General features: G+C 41.6%; 1 protein-coding gene across 2 annotated transcripts; it reads left to right on the top strand.

The window, feature by feature from the left end:
* Positions 1–78: 78 nt before the first annotated feature.
* Positions 79–12098, top strand: taf4a (TAF4A RNA polymerase II, TATA box binding protein (TBP)-associated factor). Of its 2 annotated transcripts, none has more exons than XM_061042399.1 (15): positions 79–1598; positions 2020–2201; positions 3061–3180; positions 4130–4219; positions 4811–4933; positions 5122–5211; positions 5430–5651; positions 5791–5932; positions 6031–6133; positions 6333–6502; positions 6589–6719; positions 6915–7040; positions 7947–8003; positions 8095–8217; positions 10777–12098. In XM_061042399.1, the coding sequence occupies exons 1-15, from the start codon at positions 848–850 to the stop codon at positions 10939–10941; spliced, it is 2595 nt and encodes an 864-aa protein (XP_060898382.1). In that variant the 5' UTR covers positions 79–847; the 3' UTR covers positions 10942–12098. The 2 variants fall into 2 exon arrangements, with proteins under 2 accessions (XP_060898382.1, XP_060898383.1); XM_061042400.1 differs by having other exon boundaries at positions 80–1598; positions 5430–5642.
* The last annotated feature ends 7954 nt before the right edge of the window (positions 12099–20052 follow it).

Here is a 20052-nt window from a genome sequence, read left to right on the forward strand (position 1 = left end):
GGGTGGGGCGCCCTCAAACGCCTTATTACAACAGCAACTTCACTTGCTGGCCAAAAACACTGCAGCCATCTTGTATAGCGAATCGACAGGGATTAAACTCTGAAATTAGGCTTGTTAGCTTGTTGTAAACCAGGGTATTGTTGGACCTATAGCCAGATGGTGCGACTCTGAAACTGAAAAGTTATCGTGATTGTAGAAACACCCCGGGAACTGTGCAGCATTTGATGAAAACATTTCCCCTAAGGTTCGATGTTGTTCCTTCTCAGGCATCCCACGGAATGACAGCTGAAGCCATTGGTACCGCCTTTTACCATGTGGAACAGCCAATCACAGCTCGCCAAAATCCCTGCTCGGAGCCGCTGAGTTCTTGTGCGCAGGCGCAAGTCAGTTGGTAAGTACCTCACTTCTCATAAGCTCACAGGAGTGTGAAGATGGCGGTAGGCTTCGGCCCGCTGGGTGAGCCTTTAGTGCATACAGAGGTGAATAAAGCGGTAATTTACCATAATGTGCAGCCTGTAGAGTCACAACTGTTGTTCTTGTGTAAAAACAACCACTCCAGTAGGCACGAGAAAGCCGGTAATTACATGGCTATAGTTCCGGGACAAGCGGGTAGAGCGAGCTAATGTCCAGCTGGGACTTGGTCCAGACGGCTGCTGAAGCAGGTACGCTGTAACTACTAATATTACTTTCCTCTTTGTCTCTCCGAGTAAACACGAAAAGCAGACAGCTGAGGGGGAACTGCAGTTAATGTATAACAGTCTTGCCCCATCACATGATTGTTTGTGGTACTTCTGAACAAGTTGAAGTGCAGGGGGTCTCATTATAACGAGGTCCCCATGGTTCAACTATGGATGCATCGACGGCCAGCAAGGACCACACCACTGGACACGACCCTGGCAAAACACTTGTTGTTAGTGGCGGTGTAACTTCTCTCCCTAATGCCCGGGGGAAAATAGGCTCATACTCGGTTCAGACTTTAAATGGGAACCAAACTATGAACTCGCACAATTCAGGAAGCGCTGCCCCTCTTAGAGGGGCGACAATGACGGGTGGCACTGGTAGCAACATATCTGCTATGAACAGTGGACCAGTGATGTCAAAAGGACTGACCGGTGCGTTAATGCCCCCTTCGTCAAACAGTGTAATTCAGACGCCCCTGATGAACTCGCAGAGTGTTGTCGCTTCACCTCAGCCTGTAAGCCAAGCAACAGGAGCCACTGTGGCACTCGTCAGGCCGCCTATGCAAACTGTGGGATCGGGAACAATGAATGGAAACAATAACGCGAGCCCTGCTGTGGTTGCCAATGCAACAGGTCAGACAGGTAACAACATACACATCCCGCTTGTAAACAATAGTCAGCCGCCTGTCAACGCGGGGTCGCACATAATCAAGGCAGAGCCCCCAACAACTCTAGTACAGTCTGCACCGCAGCCCGCTGTCACTCCCGGAGCCGTCAGCGCTCCCCGGGCTCCGGTGACGGTAGCTGGCTCTCCAGCCGGGATCCGAGCCCTGTCGCCTCAGATGTTGGCCCCAAGGCTCCCCCAGACGTCCCCGGGACAGCCAAGTATAGGCCTACACAACATCCAGCTCCCCCCGGGTGAGTGCAGTCAAAACTTTACCTCAAGTGTGCAGTGATGTTTCCACGTTTGACACATTGGTTTCATATTCATATATGCCTCTGATAGGTCATTATAAGAATAATAATTGAAGGCTATTTTGCATGTTTAACATTGTTCATCCAATACAGAAAACAGTCAAATGGGTTGTGTAAGACTCATTTTAGGGTTTGCTTGCACCAGATTCCTAACTCTAAACAGCTGATTTCATATGGTATACATTTTTTTTTGGGTGTTTGGGTGGTTTTTTAAACCACAAGTTGATTAAGGTTTACCTTTCTTCCTGATGTAACTGTAAACGTTTATTAGAAAAGCATCTTCTTTGACCCTTCTTACAAGTTGCAATTTAATGTGATAGTACAATTTAGTAAACTTTCTTGTGATATGTATCTCTTGGTTTAGGAATGATGCTTGTGCGCAGTGAGAGTGGACAGCTGCTGATGATTCCTCAGCAGGCTCTAGCCCAGATGCAGGCACAGGCCCAGGCCCAGGCTCAGGCTCAGGCTCAGGCTCAGGCACAGGCACAGGCACAGGGAGGCATGGCACCTCGCACTGTGACACCAACAAGCGTGCCTCCTGGCCAGGTAAGATCACACTGTGATTTCTTTTATAATCTCGCACTTTAGTGTCATGGTCATTGCCTTTACATTATCAGCTGTTGAGTAGAATAATAGATATATTCAAATGTAAAACTCATGTGTATGTTTGTGGAAACAAGTGCTCATGTGTGTTGTTATGATGTATTACTAACCTTTATATATAAAGGCTGTCAAATGATTGCAATTTTTAATCGCTAAATTTCAATAGTCAATCTTGATCAATCGCATTTTTAATCGCATGTTTGAAATTCCACTATTTCACAATTAAAAATAAAATGTTGGGCTTTTATTTTGATATTTTGTACTGTCTTATGCTGACAGTACTCTACTTGCTGGTTGAATTCAACCCTGCTTTTATTTTAGAATAACAAAAGGAATGTCTGGTAGATCGAAGGTTGCTTCGTTTACTTAACCGCAGAAGAACAAACTCATGACGGATCAAAAACTAAATGAGAACAGCTAAAAGGAACAGTAAAAAAGTGAAAGGTTTGATGTCTTAAGCTGGACATTACTTTTGACTCGTCAACTGAGATGGCAAGGAGTTTTTCAAAGTAAAGTGAGACATTCAAAGATGCAGCAGTGTCGTTCTTTCCATCACTGTGACTACAGGGACACACTGCAGAGGCTTATCCACGTCGGCCTGCATGAGAATAATCCTGATTTTAAAAAATGAAATGCATTAATGTCACACCTTAATTAATCACCGTTAACTGGTTAATGCCAACAGCCCTATATATATTCTATATAAAGCTTTTTATTTATTTCCTTAGATGTAATCAGTGCACTTTCTGGTTTGATGAAACTAGATGTTGCATATTATGTCGTTCTCTTTGCTTACTGTTAGGCTCCTGGAAACGCCATTATTAACAGACAAGTGGCTCCTAGCACCATCATGCGTCAGGGCTGTCCAACTCCTACGTCACTTGCTGCGACCACTACTCTTCACAGACCTCCTATTCTTCAGGTAACCCCTGTCTGTTGATGACAAGTCATTTCGTATTATTATTATTTGGCTTGTTGTGCATACTCTTGTGTCTGTGACTTGTACAGGCTGCTGCTAATGATACGAAGTGTCTCATTAAGTACTTTGAATAAGATCAGCACAATGTATTTATAGTTTGGCTTTTGCCTTTAGGACAGATGATAGAGTAGGAAAGCAGGGGATAGTCATTAAAACTAATAAAACAAGAGTTCTCAGAGGACTTTATAATATGGTTCTTTGTTTCAGGGAAATATCTGAAATTATAATCATGAAATTCCACTTTCTTGTTAGAGCTGAAGCATTTTCATGAATTGTAAAAGCTTGTTACAAAAGTTCAGTCAAAATGTCTCAGATACATTTTAGACATGACAGAAACATATTCAACATTTTTATTTTCTTCACAGACACCAGTTTTTCTTAAAGTTTGCCAAAAGAAATGAACAAAGCTGTTGAGTATGGAGTCTCATTTTGTAGCTATAACTTAGATGGCTGAACCGTCTCTTCATAATGAACATTTAACCAGCCGTTATGATTGAAGCTCATGTTTGCACACAGTGATCAGCCTGTGGCGTTAAAGCATGTCATTTGTATCTGACTCATGTAGACCTTTTCCTGACTGTAAAGTTTTGTGTTTTTTTCTAGTAGTCGGATGTCGGTTAATAATGTGTTAAAAGTTGCACCACTGAAGTGCATACCTCTTTCTTTGTATCTTAAACTTAACACAATGACAATATTTTTGGAGAAAGAGCAATAACTGAAATTAAGCGTCAGAAAAGCTCACCTGTTAACTGTTTTGAAATGAATTTTATGTTATTGAATTTTGAAAAAAAAATGCATTCCCATCCCATTTGCTGTGATGACTTGAAAAGGGGGGTTTGAAATCTTTTAAAACCTAAATAACACATTTTTATTGTGATGTTTGTCTTCACAGAGCTCGGTCGGGGCTGCAGTACCGGGAATGACCCCCAGGACTGTCAGCCAAACAGCTGGGACCACAATTACCTCAGTAACAGTGAGCAAAGTGAGGAGAGCTTAGCCCAAAGAATCACATAGAGCTGAAGAACATGTATTGTTACGTTGTACTGCTTTTAAACACTCAGCATTTATACTCTAAGATAGAGCCCGACCGATTCATCGTCCAGCCGATAATATCAACCGATATTAGCATAATAAATGATTTTCGGCTAATTTTATCACAGATATGCGCCGATATTAATAGATTTATTCACCAGTCAAATAGCATTTTATTATATTATCATTGTATGACACTAGCAGTTCTTTTTCACAAGCAGAGGTTGCTGTATGGACTACAACAAGCATCATCACCCTCCAGAGTGTCGAGCTGTGATGCACGTACATGCGTGTTTGATAAATTGCATTTTAGGGATCAACTCAATAAATATGTATATCTATATCTATCTACAGATCAAACATAGAAGATATCGGACAATTTATCGGTACTTGATTTTTTTTCTCCCCCAATATCAGTATCGGTCCCAAAAATCCCATATACCGGTCTAGTCTAAGATATAAAGAAGGCAAAGCTTGCTCTAGTGTTGAACATAGTTATAAATGAGCCTTACTCATCTGAGTGGTTGTGTTCTTTTGGCAGGAGACAATCGAGAATGTGAAGAAATGCAAGAACTTTCTGTCTACATTGATCAAGCTGGCATCCACAGGGAAGCATTCAGAAGAGACTGCAGCCAGTGTGAGAGAGCTGGTCAAGGACCTGCTGGTGAGGGACCAGTCCATCCAGGAAACACACATGAAACTCTTAAGTGCTTATTCTGTTCATTTTTGAACATTTGACCAAAATGCTGACAAATGAATACATTATATATAAATACACTATAGAAGTATTACCTGTTTCTGAGCGTCTGACAGCTCTCACTCCGACCTCTGTGTGCCTTTATGTTTTACTAGGAGGGGAGACTGGAAGCTGAAGAATTCACTAGCCGTTTATACAAAGAGCTAAACTCCTCACCCCAACCTTACCTTGTGCCTTTCCTTAAGGTAAGAACGCTAATCTATTGTCATTGATATACAGCTGAGCAAATATCAGTAAAGTCTTGTGATTTATATTTTCTTGGACCACAGTTTCTTTCAGTAATTCAAAGCTTGATCCAAAAGGCAACTGCACTTGGTTTAAGGTGTTGAAGATGTTTCACATCTCCTCTAAAAGGCTTCGTCAGTTCTTTTCAGTCATCTTTGTCCTCCTGTTCGTCTTGTAGAGAAGCCTCCCAGCACTGAGGCAGCTCACCCCAGACTCGACAGCCTTCATCCAGCAGAGTCAGCTCCCCCAGCCCACCTCAGCTCCAGCCTCGTCCACTTCACCCACTCCTAACACTGTGGTCCTGGGCAGCCCAGCCCCTCGCCTCGCTGTCCCAGTCAGCAGGCCTCAGCTCGAGCCAGGGGTCAACAAACCAGGACAGACCCCCTCAATGGTAAACTCAGTAATACATATCCTAGATCTATTTCTCAAAACTACAACTTAAAGTGGCATTTACATTAAATATAATCCATAGTGAACATTTCCACTTCAATAAAACATCAAAATACATAATAATCACAGAATCTTCATTTAAACTGCAGGTTCTCCAGCCTCAGCAGCAGAGAGCCATGCTGAGACCTCAGGTAACCTTGCCAACGACCCCCATGGTGACTGTCAGGAATCAGGCCCCTGGACGCATCATCGTGGGACAGCAACAGGTCCAGCTCAAAGGGCTGCAACCAGGTGAGGATGTCAGTCTAACAACACCTCTGTCTGTAAATGTATGTTTGTCTTTCAATGAGTGATCTGTTGTATTTTTTCTGATTTTGTGTCTCTGCCAGTACCTGTGAGACCGGATGGGCCCCCTGTTTGTAAACAAGCCTGCTCTGCAGCATTGACCCTGGCTCAAAAGAACAAACTGAGAGAAGCAGGTGGAACTTTCAAGTAAGAAAAAAGAAGGTTTTGTTTTGATCTCATTGTCAGCATACTTTTATAGCATTTAGAACGTTATATGCAGCTGGATATGAGTTCATTGTGATTGCTCCAATTTCACACCAAACTCTGCCACAACTATGTGATTATGTCTGCATTCACGTTCATCAGTCTAATGATTGGGTTTGCCTCTCTGCATTTTTTATCACAGAGATGAAGATGACATTAACGACGTGGCCTCCATGGCTGGAGTGAACCTATCAGAGGAAAGTGCTAATATCCTAGCAACCAATTCTGGACTAGTGGGAGCTGTGACACATTCCTGTAAGGATGAGGCTTTTCTCTCTTGTGCCGTGTTACAGAGGAGAATGCTGGAGATTGGTAAGACACTTACCATGTTATTGACTTCATGACTTCTATTTATACACCCTCAAAAGCCCCTGGGTGACTTGCTGTTTCTCCTCCAGGCAGGAGGTATGGCTTGACAGATCTTGGTGCTGAGGTGGTGAACTTTGTCTCCCACGCTACTCAGCAGCGGCTCCAGAACCTGCTGGAAAAAGTTTCCCAAGTGGCCCAGCAGAAAAACGTCCATTTCAAGGTTTATTTCAAAGTCCATAAAATATTGCTAGTATAATTTTACCTGTGATTGTTGTTCAATGGAAGCACAAACCATATTCTAGGTGAAAAATATTTAAGATAATCTAAGATAATTCCACTTATTTGAAATACATTTCTCCTCTGTAATCTTTTGGTCTTTTATGTCAACATTTGTCACATGACTCTCTCTCATCAGGAGGACAACAATTATGAGCAGAGCAGTGATGTTCGCACTCAGCTAAAGTTCTTTGAGCAGCTGGACCAGTTAGAGAAACAACGGAAGGAGGAGCAGGAGCGAGAGATCCTGCTTAAGGCAGCTAAGGTATTGTTGGCATTGACATTCATTTGCACTCATTCTTAATTGTATTTAAAGGTAATGTACATTTGAAGTGAGGAGCAAGCTTCAGTTACCTGGGCTCAAATAGACTGGAAAGAAGTAACTCAAACAAATGCATTTGAATAAAATACATCTGGATATAACTCTGAGATTGAAGTAAGATCATATTAAACTATCACAACATGCTCTTTGTTGTCTTGATGTCACACATTTGGCAGGCATGTCAGTTCTAAACAAATGTCATCATTTTCAAAGATTGTGTGTTATTATCTCGAGGTATTCTGATTTTTTTGACTTTTTAATGTCTGGATTAAATTGATTTGAGCAGGTATTCAATAAATGTTGGTTTGTTTGACCTGTGTTAAGTGTTTTTAACCTGCAGCTTCTCTACACAGTAAAATGATATTCAATTGACAAAAAGTTATCTGCCATTGATACTACCCCGATGGATGTTATAATGTTACTCGTACAACTTGTAACAAATAGTTTGTTTTGAATATGTCAAAAGAGATATGACTTTACTTCAAAAAAAAGTATTGAAAGGGGTGGGTCCCTAGGTCCCTACTGGCTCAACTGAAGGAGTGTAACATTAAATCTATGAAATCAGGGAGAGAGAGAGAGAGAGTGGAATGACCTGGGGTGGATTTCAACCTGGACTACAGCGTCTGTACACAGGGCGACGTGTGCATACAAACTACTCATCCACCAATGCCCCAAAACTCTGAAAGTTTTTGATTTAATTAAAGAACATGATACTCATGCATAAGTGTTCTTAAGTTTTGAAACATCTGCTAAATCCACAGTGTCTCTTGTGGTACACAACCTGGTCTTTGGTCTTTCTTCTCTGCTAACATCATTTATTAATGTGTCTTCTTGCTTTCGGCCTTGCAGTCTCGGGCTCGGCAAGAAGACCCAGAGCAGCTGCGTCTGAAGCAGAAGGCGAAGGAGGTAGGTTGAAAAGAGAAGCACAGTCAGCTAATCTCTCTTTCTGTTTGTCTATAGGCCGTGTGCTTTATGTTGTTATGTGTGCATTGTCCAGATGCAGCAGCAGGAGCTGGCTCAGATGAGACAGAGGGAGGCCAACCTGACGGCACTGGCAGCCATCGGTCCAAGAAAGAAGAGGAAGATCCTGGACTCTCCATCCTCCTCTTCTGCAGCTGAGGTAACGAGTCACAATAAAGTATCTTTTTTTTGTCATCCTGGGACAGCATATAAGTTAAACACCATGCCCCTTTTTCATCTTCACACTGCAGAGAACTTCTATACACATTCTTTATTAAGCATGAGCTTGACAAAAAACACCAAAACTCCAAGTTACAGTTAAATTGTCTTCATCAGTCCTCAAGAGTACTACCTTTTTCTGTTTTCTTTTATTGTCTCTGCTGACTGCATCAATCACACTAAGTCGATCTCACACCGTACTCAGACAGTGACCTCCTGTCAGTCATCTTTGCTTTTCACTAACCTGCAGAAAAATCACATAATGGAGCAGTTCATTAGTTCCGGCAGAGCACATTGTCGTCTGGTTGTTATAATTAGAGCTCAAATTTACAATAAAGACACCTGTCGCATTCAATCAATACAGTGAGGCAAGGTGACAAACCTTTCCTCAGCTGATTCATGCCTGGTCCCTCCTGCTTCACATCAGTTATTTACTGAGTGAAATGATTTCTCCTTTGAACGTCATTCTTTGGATATAGTCAGTGCACGTGTTGGGCTCTGCTCTGCGTATTCAAAGTGTTTAACAGGTTTTTATGATTTCCCCCCTGAGTCTCTGGCATCTCTAACTGTAGCACCTGTTCTTTGAATTATACATTTGAAAAACTGTTGGCTGCAATAAATTATCATATATTTTAACAACTGCTGACAGGACTGGGGAACAATTAGTTTTATATTAATTACTAATTTGACAAAGGTTGCACTTAGTTATAGTCAATATCTGTACATTGACAGCAATGCTGCTTTGAATACTTTTTTTGTTCCTTTAAAAAGAAATGACAGAGTTGTATTCAGTTCTTTAAAGTATATTGAAAAAAATCACAACAAAGTTAAACAAGTACGAATGGTAATGCCACTCTACTGGCATGTTTTTGTTTTTCACATATTTATATTTGTTTTTTTAATGTAGAATAAAGGCCAGTGTCGCAGGGCTTCTGAAATAACCTGTACAGGATTTCTGATTCGAAAAAGGGCCTCTACATGTAGTTCTTCATGGTGAAGAAGAAGTGCATGTACAAAGAAAAATGAATAAATAAATGAATGTGTATTGGTGATTCATCCAGAATACCAACAACAGCTTCAAAACACAAGTCTACATAACTTTTTTAAATGCAGCTCTCCCGTAAGAGTTCTGTCGATAACATTTCAAGTTCTTACTCAACCCTGTAAGAGAAAACAGATTTAGGCACAGCAGTTAATGCATCCGTCACTTTGGTATCTTGACAGCTCTATGTTGTTCAGTGATCCAAGGGTCCAAAGTCTATCCCATCATGTACAGGACAATGAGGGTGGGGTGGGGTGGGGCTGGCTCTCTTGGAAAGTTACATCCATCCATTATCTATACCGCTCTTCCCATTTGGGGTCGCAGGGAGCTGGAGCCGATCCCAGCTGTAATTTGGCAAGAGGCGCGGGGTACACCCTGGGCTGTTCACCAGCCAATCACAGGGCTGACATACATAGACAGACAACCAGCCACACTCACATTCACACCTACGGGTCATTTTATAGTCACCAATTAACCTAACAGGCATGTCTTTGGACTGTGGGAGGAAGCCGGAGTACCCGGAGAGAACCCACTCATGCACAAACTCCATACAGAGAGGTCCTGTCCGACAGGGATTTGAACCAGAAACCCCCTCAGCGCTGACCACTGCACCACCGTGCAGTTAGCTTACATGTCCATGAAATTCAAAAAATACGGAAAACATAGACATCACACTCCCACCCCTACCAACTGTCTATCTCAACTTGTGGTTATATTACCACCATTAATCCATTACTTTATGCTAGTTGGACCTTCAACCATTACTCACCTCCTGTGGTTTTAGTTCCTTTGTTTTCCAGTCACTGATGTAATCTGCTTTGGACTGTGTGAGGAATGGAGAGCATGCAGGAGAAACTCAAACAGGAGAACACTAGCTCTGCACAGGAAGCGGTCACTCACACTCAGTCACTCTTCTGCTTCTTATTGGCTGAAATGATTTAAATTGGAAAGAATAAAGATCTGTGGTTTCATGTGCATGGAGGCTTTAATTGTTGACTTTGTTTCTGTGGCTCGCGTTGTGCAATAATAGTGAACAAGTACTTCAGTACAGTTTTTAATGAACTCGTGCTTTACATGAGTTTTCCATTTGATTCTACTTTCTTGCATCTTAGAGGGAATCATTTTGACATTGTACTCCTCTTCATTTATGTAACAGCTTTAGTCTGTGGTTTTAAGATGGAAAATGCACAAAACAAATATAATGCTTTCATTGTTTCCCAACCTTTCTTGTTTATAGCCGCTTCATTCAAACACTGATTAAGTTTCATACATTTAGACCTTTCAAATGTTTCACAAAAGAAAAGAGAGGTTTTTTTTGTAGAACATTTTTAAGTACATTTAGCTGATATACTTTGTACATATGCATGTATAGGACTATTGCTTGTGCTACTTTGAGACTGTATTGTTACATCTACTGTTTCCTCTCTTTCTCCCTCCCGTCCGTCCGTCATCCTGCAGGGATCAGGATCAGGTCCTTCTGTGCCTGGCGCGGCCGGTTCATCAGGCTCCAGACCAACACGGCAGCGCATCACACGTGTCAATCTCAGGGACCTGCTCTTCTGCTTGGAAAACGAGAGATTTACCAGTCGTTCCCATTTCCTCTACAAGGGCTTCCTGAAATAGGCTTGATGTCAGAGAGGAGAGGAGGAGGAGACGAGGGGAAAGTGTGTGGAGAGACCAGCCACTCCCACCACAGAGAGTGCTAAAAGACTCTTCAAAATGAAGAGGAGGAAGGCAGAAACTTGGCACATTTCGAGGTCTTTTGGATATACATGATAACCTGAAATACTGTAGTAGCCATAATAGATGGCCTCTCTACCTCTCTTCTCAAATAATGCTCATCTTTCTTTTCAGAGCAGTCTTGGACTGATCCTTTTATTTTCTCTGTACACCTTCTTTTTCAAGAAAGTGTATGAACACATAACATGTTTTCTGAGGATGATTTTTTTGTATGAACAAATGACCTATTGTACAATTATGCACTGTCACACAGTACAGTTTATTTTCTGACTCTTTGTGTGCATTAGGTTTTTAAAGCAATCGACAAATATATTCTAACTTGTTTGAGTCCACAAACTTTTTTAACCAACTAATGCTTTTATTTCTTGTTCTGTCAACTGAATACGTTTGAGCTTCAAACTGTGTTACCTACTGAGTTGCCTTCCTAACTATGAATAAGCCATATAGCCATCCCCAAGCAATGAACCCTTCTGTAACTCCTGAAGCAGTCTCTCCCTCTCTGTCATCTCCATTACTCGATTTGATTTGTTTTTCAGCATATTTATTTACTTAACTCAAGCTCAAATGAATGTTTAGTTATTTATTTCATTTCATGTGACACCTCAGTTGTTTTGTGTTGCTAACATTCAAAACACGTGTGCATTACAAATGTGTTTGAAATAGTTTGTTGGTTGTAGAGGTTTGGGTGCACGGATATAGGTATGCACTTTGGTTTTGTTTTTTTTAATCAGTTAATTGTTCTCCCACTTAGTTTGACATGAATTGATTTCTAAAACTTCAGAAAGCGTTTAACCTTTATTGCTATACCAAACATACACCTCCTGGATACTGATTTCTATTTTTGTAGCTTCCCACCAACAAATTTTTACTCTTTTAATAATGACTGACAGTGTCCTCTGACTTGAGAAACTGGAGTTTCTTCCTGTATATTTGTAAATGTTACACCTAAAGTTTTACACCGTTTTGTATAGAATTGAGAATCTATCAATATAGCATAAAGAAGAAAGGCATTTTCTCTATTAAAAGTTTTGAAATACTGATTTTACAGTAACTTGTTTTGTTTGGTGCTCAAGTTGAGCAGTTTTTTTGTTTCCTATCATTTCCACTAGAGGGCAGCAGTGCCTCACTAGAGCCTCTGCATAAGACAAGCGTGTAGCACTGAAGATATGCTTTGTATGTGAATAAGCCAAATGCCTTTAATTCATTTTTACTTTACCTGTGCACAGATAATTCCACTTAATCTTCAAGCATCTGCAGAGCCTCACGTTCCTGTGTCTCCTGGGTCTATACTATAGGCAGCTATTGAGCACAACTCCCATGAGCAGAGCACAGAGTCGTCAGAATGAAATCACACTCACACAGTCTGTCAGCCTTCTGTGCTGTTCTTTGTAGGGCGGTCTTGTTTGAGTCCGTCTCCATTATCACCCAAACGCACTGTGCTTTGGCAACAGCTGCAACATCAGCTGCTAACATACACCACGACCACAGGCTGGAAATGATTAGGCCATTCTGCCTCTGGGACAGAAGCCTGATGTTACAATGATTGGGAGCAGCTTTTGTATCTGCGTTGACCAAAGAGGAACAATAAGTGCAGATTGGAGCAATGGGTGTTGATGTGCCACAATCACATTTTTCATAATAAGAGTACGTCTGTGAACCACTAGGTGGCTCATTTGACCACATTACAACACTGCAGCAGCATGGCCTGAAGCTGCCCTCTCAGGTTCTACTTTAAAGTTAACACGGTCGGTAACATTGAGTTGACTCTCTGTTCATGTTTAAAACTGCTCAGCAACTAAACTAATACACACTACTAGGCCAACCTGTCAGGCACCTGATCGTTTGATCATACTGAAGCATTGGTGATTTAGTGAGAAGCCTGAGCCAGACAAAGCCTGGCTTGCTGTTATGAGTACAGAACCAGCATGGTCCCACAGTCCATCATGGCATCCCTGTCTGGCGGTGATTCAGGTACAGCCTTGCCCCCGTGCCATGGCCCAATCCAATATTTTTCCTGGTAAATCCCCCTTCCACTCCTCAACACTGCTGCTCTTTCAGAGTTAAGTCCACATAAGCTTCCACTTGAGTGCCAGAGGCAGAGCAACAACAGAGATGGTGCGGTTGCTTAGCGACGTTTCAGTCACTGCACCTGAGGGTGTTGGGTAAACACCCTGAGCCTGCCAATAGGGAAAAAGAGAGAAGTAGCATCTATGCTTCCTTCCATGCAATTTATTAAAGGCGGATGCTTTTAATTTGTTACATTCACTGTTGTAATTTTTGCCTTCACCTCTGGGTGACATTATATAACAAATATCTAAGGCATGTCTATTTGTGTGTTTGTGTGCGTGCCTGCATGCCTTTGACTGTTCTTCTGTACTCCCAATCTTTTGTCTGATTCCGAGATGGGAATTGACGGCTCTGATAGTGCCTCTCAGCGGGGGGTTCCTCTTGCACTTTTATGATTAGTCTCTGGTCTGAAATTCTTTGCTTGTTTACGCTCACAGAGGGCTGAGTTTTAATGATGGTTAGAGGCGTATGAACGCTCCCCCAGCCCCCATTACTTACATGAACCTGATTGTTATGATGTTTATTAAGGTAACACCCCTATAGCTGGATGAATAAGAAGGTTGTATCCGTCTTATTGATATTACTTTGCAAACCAGTGAATTAAAAATTCCATTCATAATCCTGCCTTATTCATGCTGTGGGACAAATGCCATACTAAAGTCTGTTAATTAATATGATCCTTTTCAACGCCTCCTTGCATATTGTTGATTAAGCTTTGAGCTTATGAATAAAAGTCTCTCAAAGGAGGGACATAAGAATGTGATTTGAATGAACTGATGTGGCAAACTGTGATCCAGTCGCTGCACTTTATCATCCATTAAGATTCGCAAATCCAGTAGCCTATAACCACTTTTATCCTGAAATAAAAGATAATGGTTTGAAGTCTTTCCTGAAGAAACAGAGCCTGATATATAACATGCAACAACAGTTCATTAGTTTACACCTCCTTGCCAGTCTATTTCCTGAGCACCCGTGCCCTTGTTCCACTCAGGTTAATGCTGACTTTAGGAGTCTTTTGTTATAGGGTCAGCCGGGGCACTTTGCTTTGGCCTGGAGATACTATAATAAGACCAGTGTTTATGACCGCTGCTGAAATGGGTTTGTAAGCGTGGCTGAACCGGCAAGGTATTGATGCGGGGGTTAATAGTCCTGTTGGCCTTTTTAATGGAGCTATATCAGGTCAAGCAGCAGGCAGTGTCAGCCCACAGGAGAGGACCATCTCCGTTTACAAAGTCAGCTCTTATATGAGGCTATACAGGTTCCAAAATGTGTCACATGTTAACACCTGTGATTCACACCAAACAGTGTATTGAGACAGACAGTGAAACAAACAAGCTAATGTGCCAGACTTTAAATGGCAAAGTCGGATTTGGAAGTCAAAACAGCTTCCCATTCAAACCCTCTGATCTTTTATCTTGCACTTAGATTGGTGTTTGTGTATGTAGGCCTAGTGTAAAATTCAAGTGTTCAGTAGTAACAGTGGAAGCTCGACTATGAAAAAAAAAAGTCTAAAAACGTGCTAACTTTAGCATGGCAGCATTCTCTCAATCACAATGCTAAAATGCTGATGTGACAGTGTTCTTTTCATCCCAACAAAGTCACAGTTTGAGTTAATCCTGTTACAGTACCAAGCTCACATTTGCCCAAGGAGCTGGGACCGTATTTAGTAGTTTACTCTTGCATAATGAGGGGAAGCCTGAACATCTGCAAAACATTGAGTAGAGGTTGAGAAATGTTGCTGTGTAAGTGAAAAGTTAAAGTTTAACATGCTGACTCTCAAAAGAAAACTGCCAAGTCACAAATGGCCTTATGGTTCATCCTGTGTACACGATGAACATGTCTACCAAGTTTCATGAGAATATTGTAAAACAACAAAAAACAAACACGTGATGGTGCAAGAGGAAAAGTCAGGAAATCACTATAAAAGTTGGAATCAAATTCATGACAGTGTCTTTAGAAAGTCTTAGGTACTTGACTATTTCAGAATGAGAATCAGAAACACAAATACTTTATTAATCCCAAGGGGAAATTTGTAAATTGATGTTCATCAGTCAGCATTGTAAGCATGGCTTAGAAACGATCACTTTCTGGGCGCTGTTGGCCAAGTGGTTTAGCTAGCAAACCCCATGAAGCTACAGAGGCTGAAGTCCTCAAGCTAGCGGCCCAGTTTTCGAATTGGCCCTGTGGCTGCTTTCCTGCATGTCATTCCCCACACTCTCTCTCTCTCTCTCTCTCCTGGATCCACTGTCCTGTCTCTCCGTTAAGGCACAAAAAGGCCAAAAATAAAGCTTTTGAAAAAAAGGTAACTTTCTGCTAAAAACGTAACCATGCTTATGCCAAGATATTTACCTCACCTTGAAGCTCTTTTCAAGTTTGGAAAAGACAGAGATGAATAATGTATGAAAAGTGTCACCTCTTAAGCGGAGAATCTCCATGAAACGTATGTAAATGATGCTCTTGAAATGTTTATATACATAAGTCACACATGTTAGAACAGAGTCAAGCTGAGACTAATCGGCTTACAACGGGCACATGGCCAGATAGGTTGTCTTCCCTCCTTGTCTTGTTACTATAATATCATCATTACATTTACAAGACTAATTCTGTTACACATGGTTGGTGGTCATTTATTTATTTATACTAATGACTGTACTATACATCCATTATTCATGGTAAGGGTAGCTCTGTCTTCCTGCAGTAATGCTGACAGGGTGAATCGGAGGGGCAGATTGGAATGGAAGCTTGATCGTGCCTTGAAGGACACCAGAGACCGACTTGGCTGTGAAGGAATCATACCCTACCGTTTAAAGGTGTAGCCAGCGTCCCAGGGAAGGCACTTAACCTGTAGCTAAGGTAAGGAATTACATGCAGTTGATTAGAGCAGCCGCTCTGCCCAAGGATGCAGCTTGAATTTCCAACTGCACTCTAGCATATAATCACATCCTGGAGTCAGTCCCTACAGAGAGACTTAGCATCATCAGCAGCAGTAGCAGCAGCAGCATAGATTTCAAGTTCTTGTGTGGAGGACTGTCAACAAATAACACTATAGGAAAATACAGCAGTGCTTCATGCATGGTGATTATATATCACAAGTGTTCTTGAATTACAAGTATGTTGGCGCAGCTGTGTGAGTATTCTTAGTGATTGTAGTGTTTACATGAAAAGGAGATCTCAGGTGACAGTGATGGAAGATGTATCCAGATCCTTTAGAAAAATAAAATGGTGCATTGTGAAAATGCTTGACAAAGTAAATATGGATATTAAGAAAAGTTTTGCATTGAATAATGTTACTCTATAAAGCTGGTCCGATCACAAGACACACAGGAAAAGAATGAAGAAGGCTGAGTGGACTCATTTTGTCTCTTCAGAATGGGTCAGTGTCCAGTGTCATAAAATACTTAGTTCCCATATGACATTGGATTTTTTTTTTTTTTTTTTTTTTTTTACTAAACCCCTCCACAGACGACAGCCACATGCTAGAGGAAACCATGCCTTTCTCATGCTGAGCAGAATGCCTTGTGACAGATACACTGAACTTCATGTGTAAAACAGGTTGAGTGCCCCCTTAAGAATTCTACTGATGTATTAGCAGCAAAATGTACTTACGTATTACAAGTAAAAGCCTTCATAAACCCTCTCAGTGTGTTTTAAATTATTGATGCATTAACTGTAAGGCAGCTCATTTGTTTCCATCAGATCTGGACCGGTTCTCCTGAGTTGGAATAAAACTATCTTACTTCATTTTTACTGTGTGTATGTTTGATTACACTTCAAGTTATGAGTGCACTATAGAATAAGCTTATGGATTATTCAGCAATATAAGCTTAAGGCACAGCTTTGCTTTGAGCTAAATGATTAACAGAACCTTTAGCTGCTCACAATGGGGATGTAAACATGTTAGTGTAAAGTGGATATTAAATTAATTGTTTATCTTTGTAGTACAGCTGAGGCTTATTATAAACTTTAATGGTGTTTGAAGGTATTTTATCACACAAGTCCAAGTACACAACACAGACAATGCAATGGCTTAAACCCCTCCTCAGTTCCAGCTCCAGCTCTCAGCCTGTCGTTAGGTTTACTGAAAGTTAGGCTAAGAGCATTTCCAGCATAGTGGCTGATGCTCCTCCTTGGACTTATGAAATGGTGGCACTAGATAAGACATTTTTATAATGACAAAAATTGCAGTTCATCTTAAAAAAATGGCAAGACAATAAAAATACGTCAACACATTTCACACAAAATGCTCGGTTCACGAGGCCCCTTCAGTTTCACAGGTCTGATACTGACCTGGTTCAAGTTGTTCACTGTCACAGCCGCAAGTCTGTCTGTGACCTTGGTTATCGATCGTTCTGGTTACTTTTAAACTATACGCAGTAAGTCACATTGTTACAAATAAAGCAATTTAAAGATACATGGTTATCTAACTTGCACACTGTAAGGCTGGAGCTTTTGGGCCCACAGGGGTGGGGGAGCCTGGGGCTGCTGCTTGCTTTCTTGATTGGTATTCCAAGTCTTGGCATTTCTGCTTTACTAACACAAACTGCTGTACTAGTTGAGTCTCTTTGTAATTTGTTGTAAAACAACACACACTATTATGAGTACAAGTGTGTACAGATACACTGAGTGAACAATTAACTCGAGCTGTTGAATAAATATAGGGGAGTAAAATATTTATGGATATTGATATGATTCCACACTACAATATGCAATCATCATTAGCAGGAAAAGCTCTTTCAAATGTTGTTTGATATTAACACAGGCAGTGTTTCAGCCCTGTTGTGAGCACTCTCAGTAATAGCAGAGAGCCTGCACTCGACCAGTCATCCATATCATAAATGGCTGGTTGTTAAACAGTAGATATTCTCTCCCCCACTTGCCGCAGGAACATCAAATTTATTCTGCTGCTTTGATCTCATTTTAGACGGAGTCCTGAAATAGCAGGAGGCTGAGAGATGTGTCAGCAGAAACGTAGCCAGCTGAGGCAGCCTGGCCTGGGCGGTGCCTTCATTGAACAGCTCCATCAACACAGTGAACAGTTCACACAGCTAGCATCAGAACCAACATCCGCTGGTGTTTTTCAGATTGGACCGTTCCCAGCACCAGCCCAAGAGACTCACTGGCTATCTGGAAAGGAAATGAAAAGAGCCAGGCTTGGACATGTTTGAAGAGGAGAACTTTATTTACAACACACAAGACACTGGCAGCGAGCCAGAAGCAGAGCTTTCAGTCTATATACGCCATTTATCAAGGGAGCAAGTTGAGTCTGCTTTCTTCTTTCACTCTGCCTTTCTGCCACAGTGAGACCAAATGAACTTCAGCTAAGCTCATCAAAGAAACCTTTCTCGAAGTCAATCTCTTTAGCCGCTGACTAGCTATGACGAAGATGACCTTTTACCAACCTGATCATTATTTCCGAGTAGTGCAGCCCACCTCTGATGCCACTTTATTAAGCTAGGTCTGCTCAGTCTGTGGCAGAATCCACTATTGTAGTACAATAAAGGTTAACTTAGGTTTATTACCGGAAGCTCTCATTACTCATCTCAGCGGTACTCAGAGGAAGATGAGGAATCAGAGCGCTCCTTATTAACTACTCCAGTCTACACCTTTAGCTTTGATCACCTCTTCATTGCCCACTCCTCTCATTTTTGGTCAAAGTGGACAAGTTTCACTCTAATTCCCTTTCTCCTGGAACATCTTTTTCAAAGTATTCTCTAAATGTTATGCATTGTCCCTGCTGTGCTTGAACCCCCCCCCCCCCCCCCCCCTCCTGATGCTGACCCGCTCTTCCATCCTACTAATCACCTCTCCACATGGCCTACCTGCATCCTGCCTCCACCTCATTTTTCTCCCTCTCTCTCTCTCATCCTGCCTGCCTCTTTGCCTTCTCTCTGGGTGTCTCATTAAAGGCGCTCTATCTAATGAGATTACGCCGTGGGGATTAATGGTGTGGCTAATTGATAGACACACAGCCAGAGAGGATTAAATCCCTTTAAGTCCCCAGTGGGTTTTTTTTGGCGCCTCAGCTGACTAATTGAAATCACGGGAATGGACACAAATATACTTCCTGACCCCATATAATGATTTTCAAGTATTTCTTCTGAGGAGCAATAAAAGGACAAATACTGGGAGCTTTATTAGAAAATGTAGCCATTTCCAAACAGTAAGGTCAGAGATGAACTGTGTAGCTCCAAATGGACCCACCAACACTGAAAAATACTGTAAAAAAAAAGTCGGTGGAGTCGTTTGGTGTCCAAATATTTACCCATTTTTTTCATTAAAGAATAAAGGTGAAATAGCAGTACAGGTAAAGTCACAATGCTTATCATTTTAATTTGATTAAAGCATATTCAAACTAGTGTGTGATGGCATAAGAAGTGTTGAGAATAATTGAACCTGGTGAAAGCTGATGCAGTCTCTGTTGCTTCCAGCTTATTCATCATTAGTCTTCCCTGGCTGATCCATGTGGGTGGGAGGGGGCCAGAGGCATGCTCTGCTGTCTGCCAAACTATCTTCTTTGATACGACCACTGTAGAGAACACACATCAGAAATGCTCCAATTGAACACATAGTGGCTTGGAGTCTGGGCAAAGCTGCAATAAATGAACTTAAAAACAAGTGCACAGAGGCCCATAGAGGTCGCTGTGATTTAAAGCTTCCAATTAGATCATGTTTGTCGGCCATGTCTCACATTACAGCACATACACGGGGAATCTTAAAAAACAGATGCCACATTTTCAAAACATGTCTTGTTTATTTTTTGAAGCACACATCCAGTTTCTAGATGAATGAATAAAATAATTCGAGGACACACTTAGTAATAGAACAACTATCAGCAGGCATTGCTATTGAACCCTCTGCTGTCCATCCCGAGGCCAGCGGCCACCAGGAGGAACACATCTGTCAAAAGACAATACACAGTGAGGGGGG

This window comes from Labrus mixtus, chromosome 7 (genome assembly GCF_963584025.1).
Source record: "Labrus mixtus chromosome 7, fLabMix1.1, whole genome shotgun sequence".
Classification (NCBI taxonomy): Eukaryota; Metazoa; Chordata; class Actinopteri; order Labriformes; family Labridae; genus Labrus; species Labrus mixtus.

What these genes read in the sequence shown, in the direction of transcription:
- taf4a (XM_061042399.1), top strand. Translation starts at nt 848, where the DNA reads ATGGATGCATCGACGGCCAGCAAGGACCACACCACTGGACACGACCCT. An exon ending in ACAGACCTCCTATTCTTCAG is followed by an intron (nt 3,181 to 4,129) that starts GTAACCCCTGTC and finishes TTGTCTTCACAG; the next exon opens with AGCTCGGTCGGGGCTGCAGT. An exon ending in CCCCCTCAATGGTAAACTCA is followed by an intron (nt 5,652 to 5,790) that starts GTAATACATATC and finishes TTTAAACTGCAG; the next exon opens with GTTCTCCAGCCTCAGCAGCA.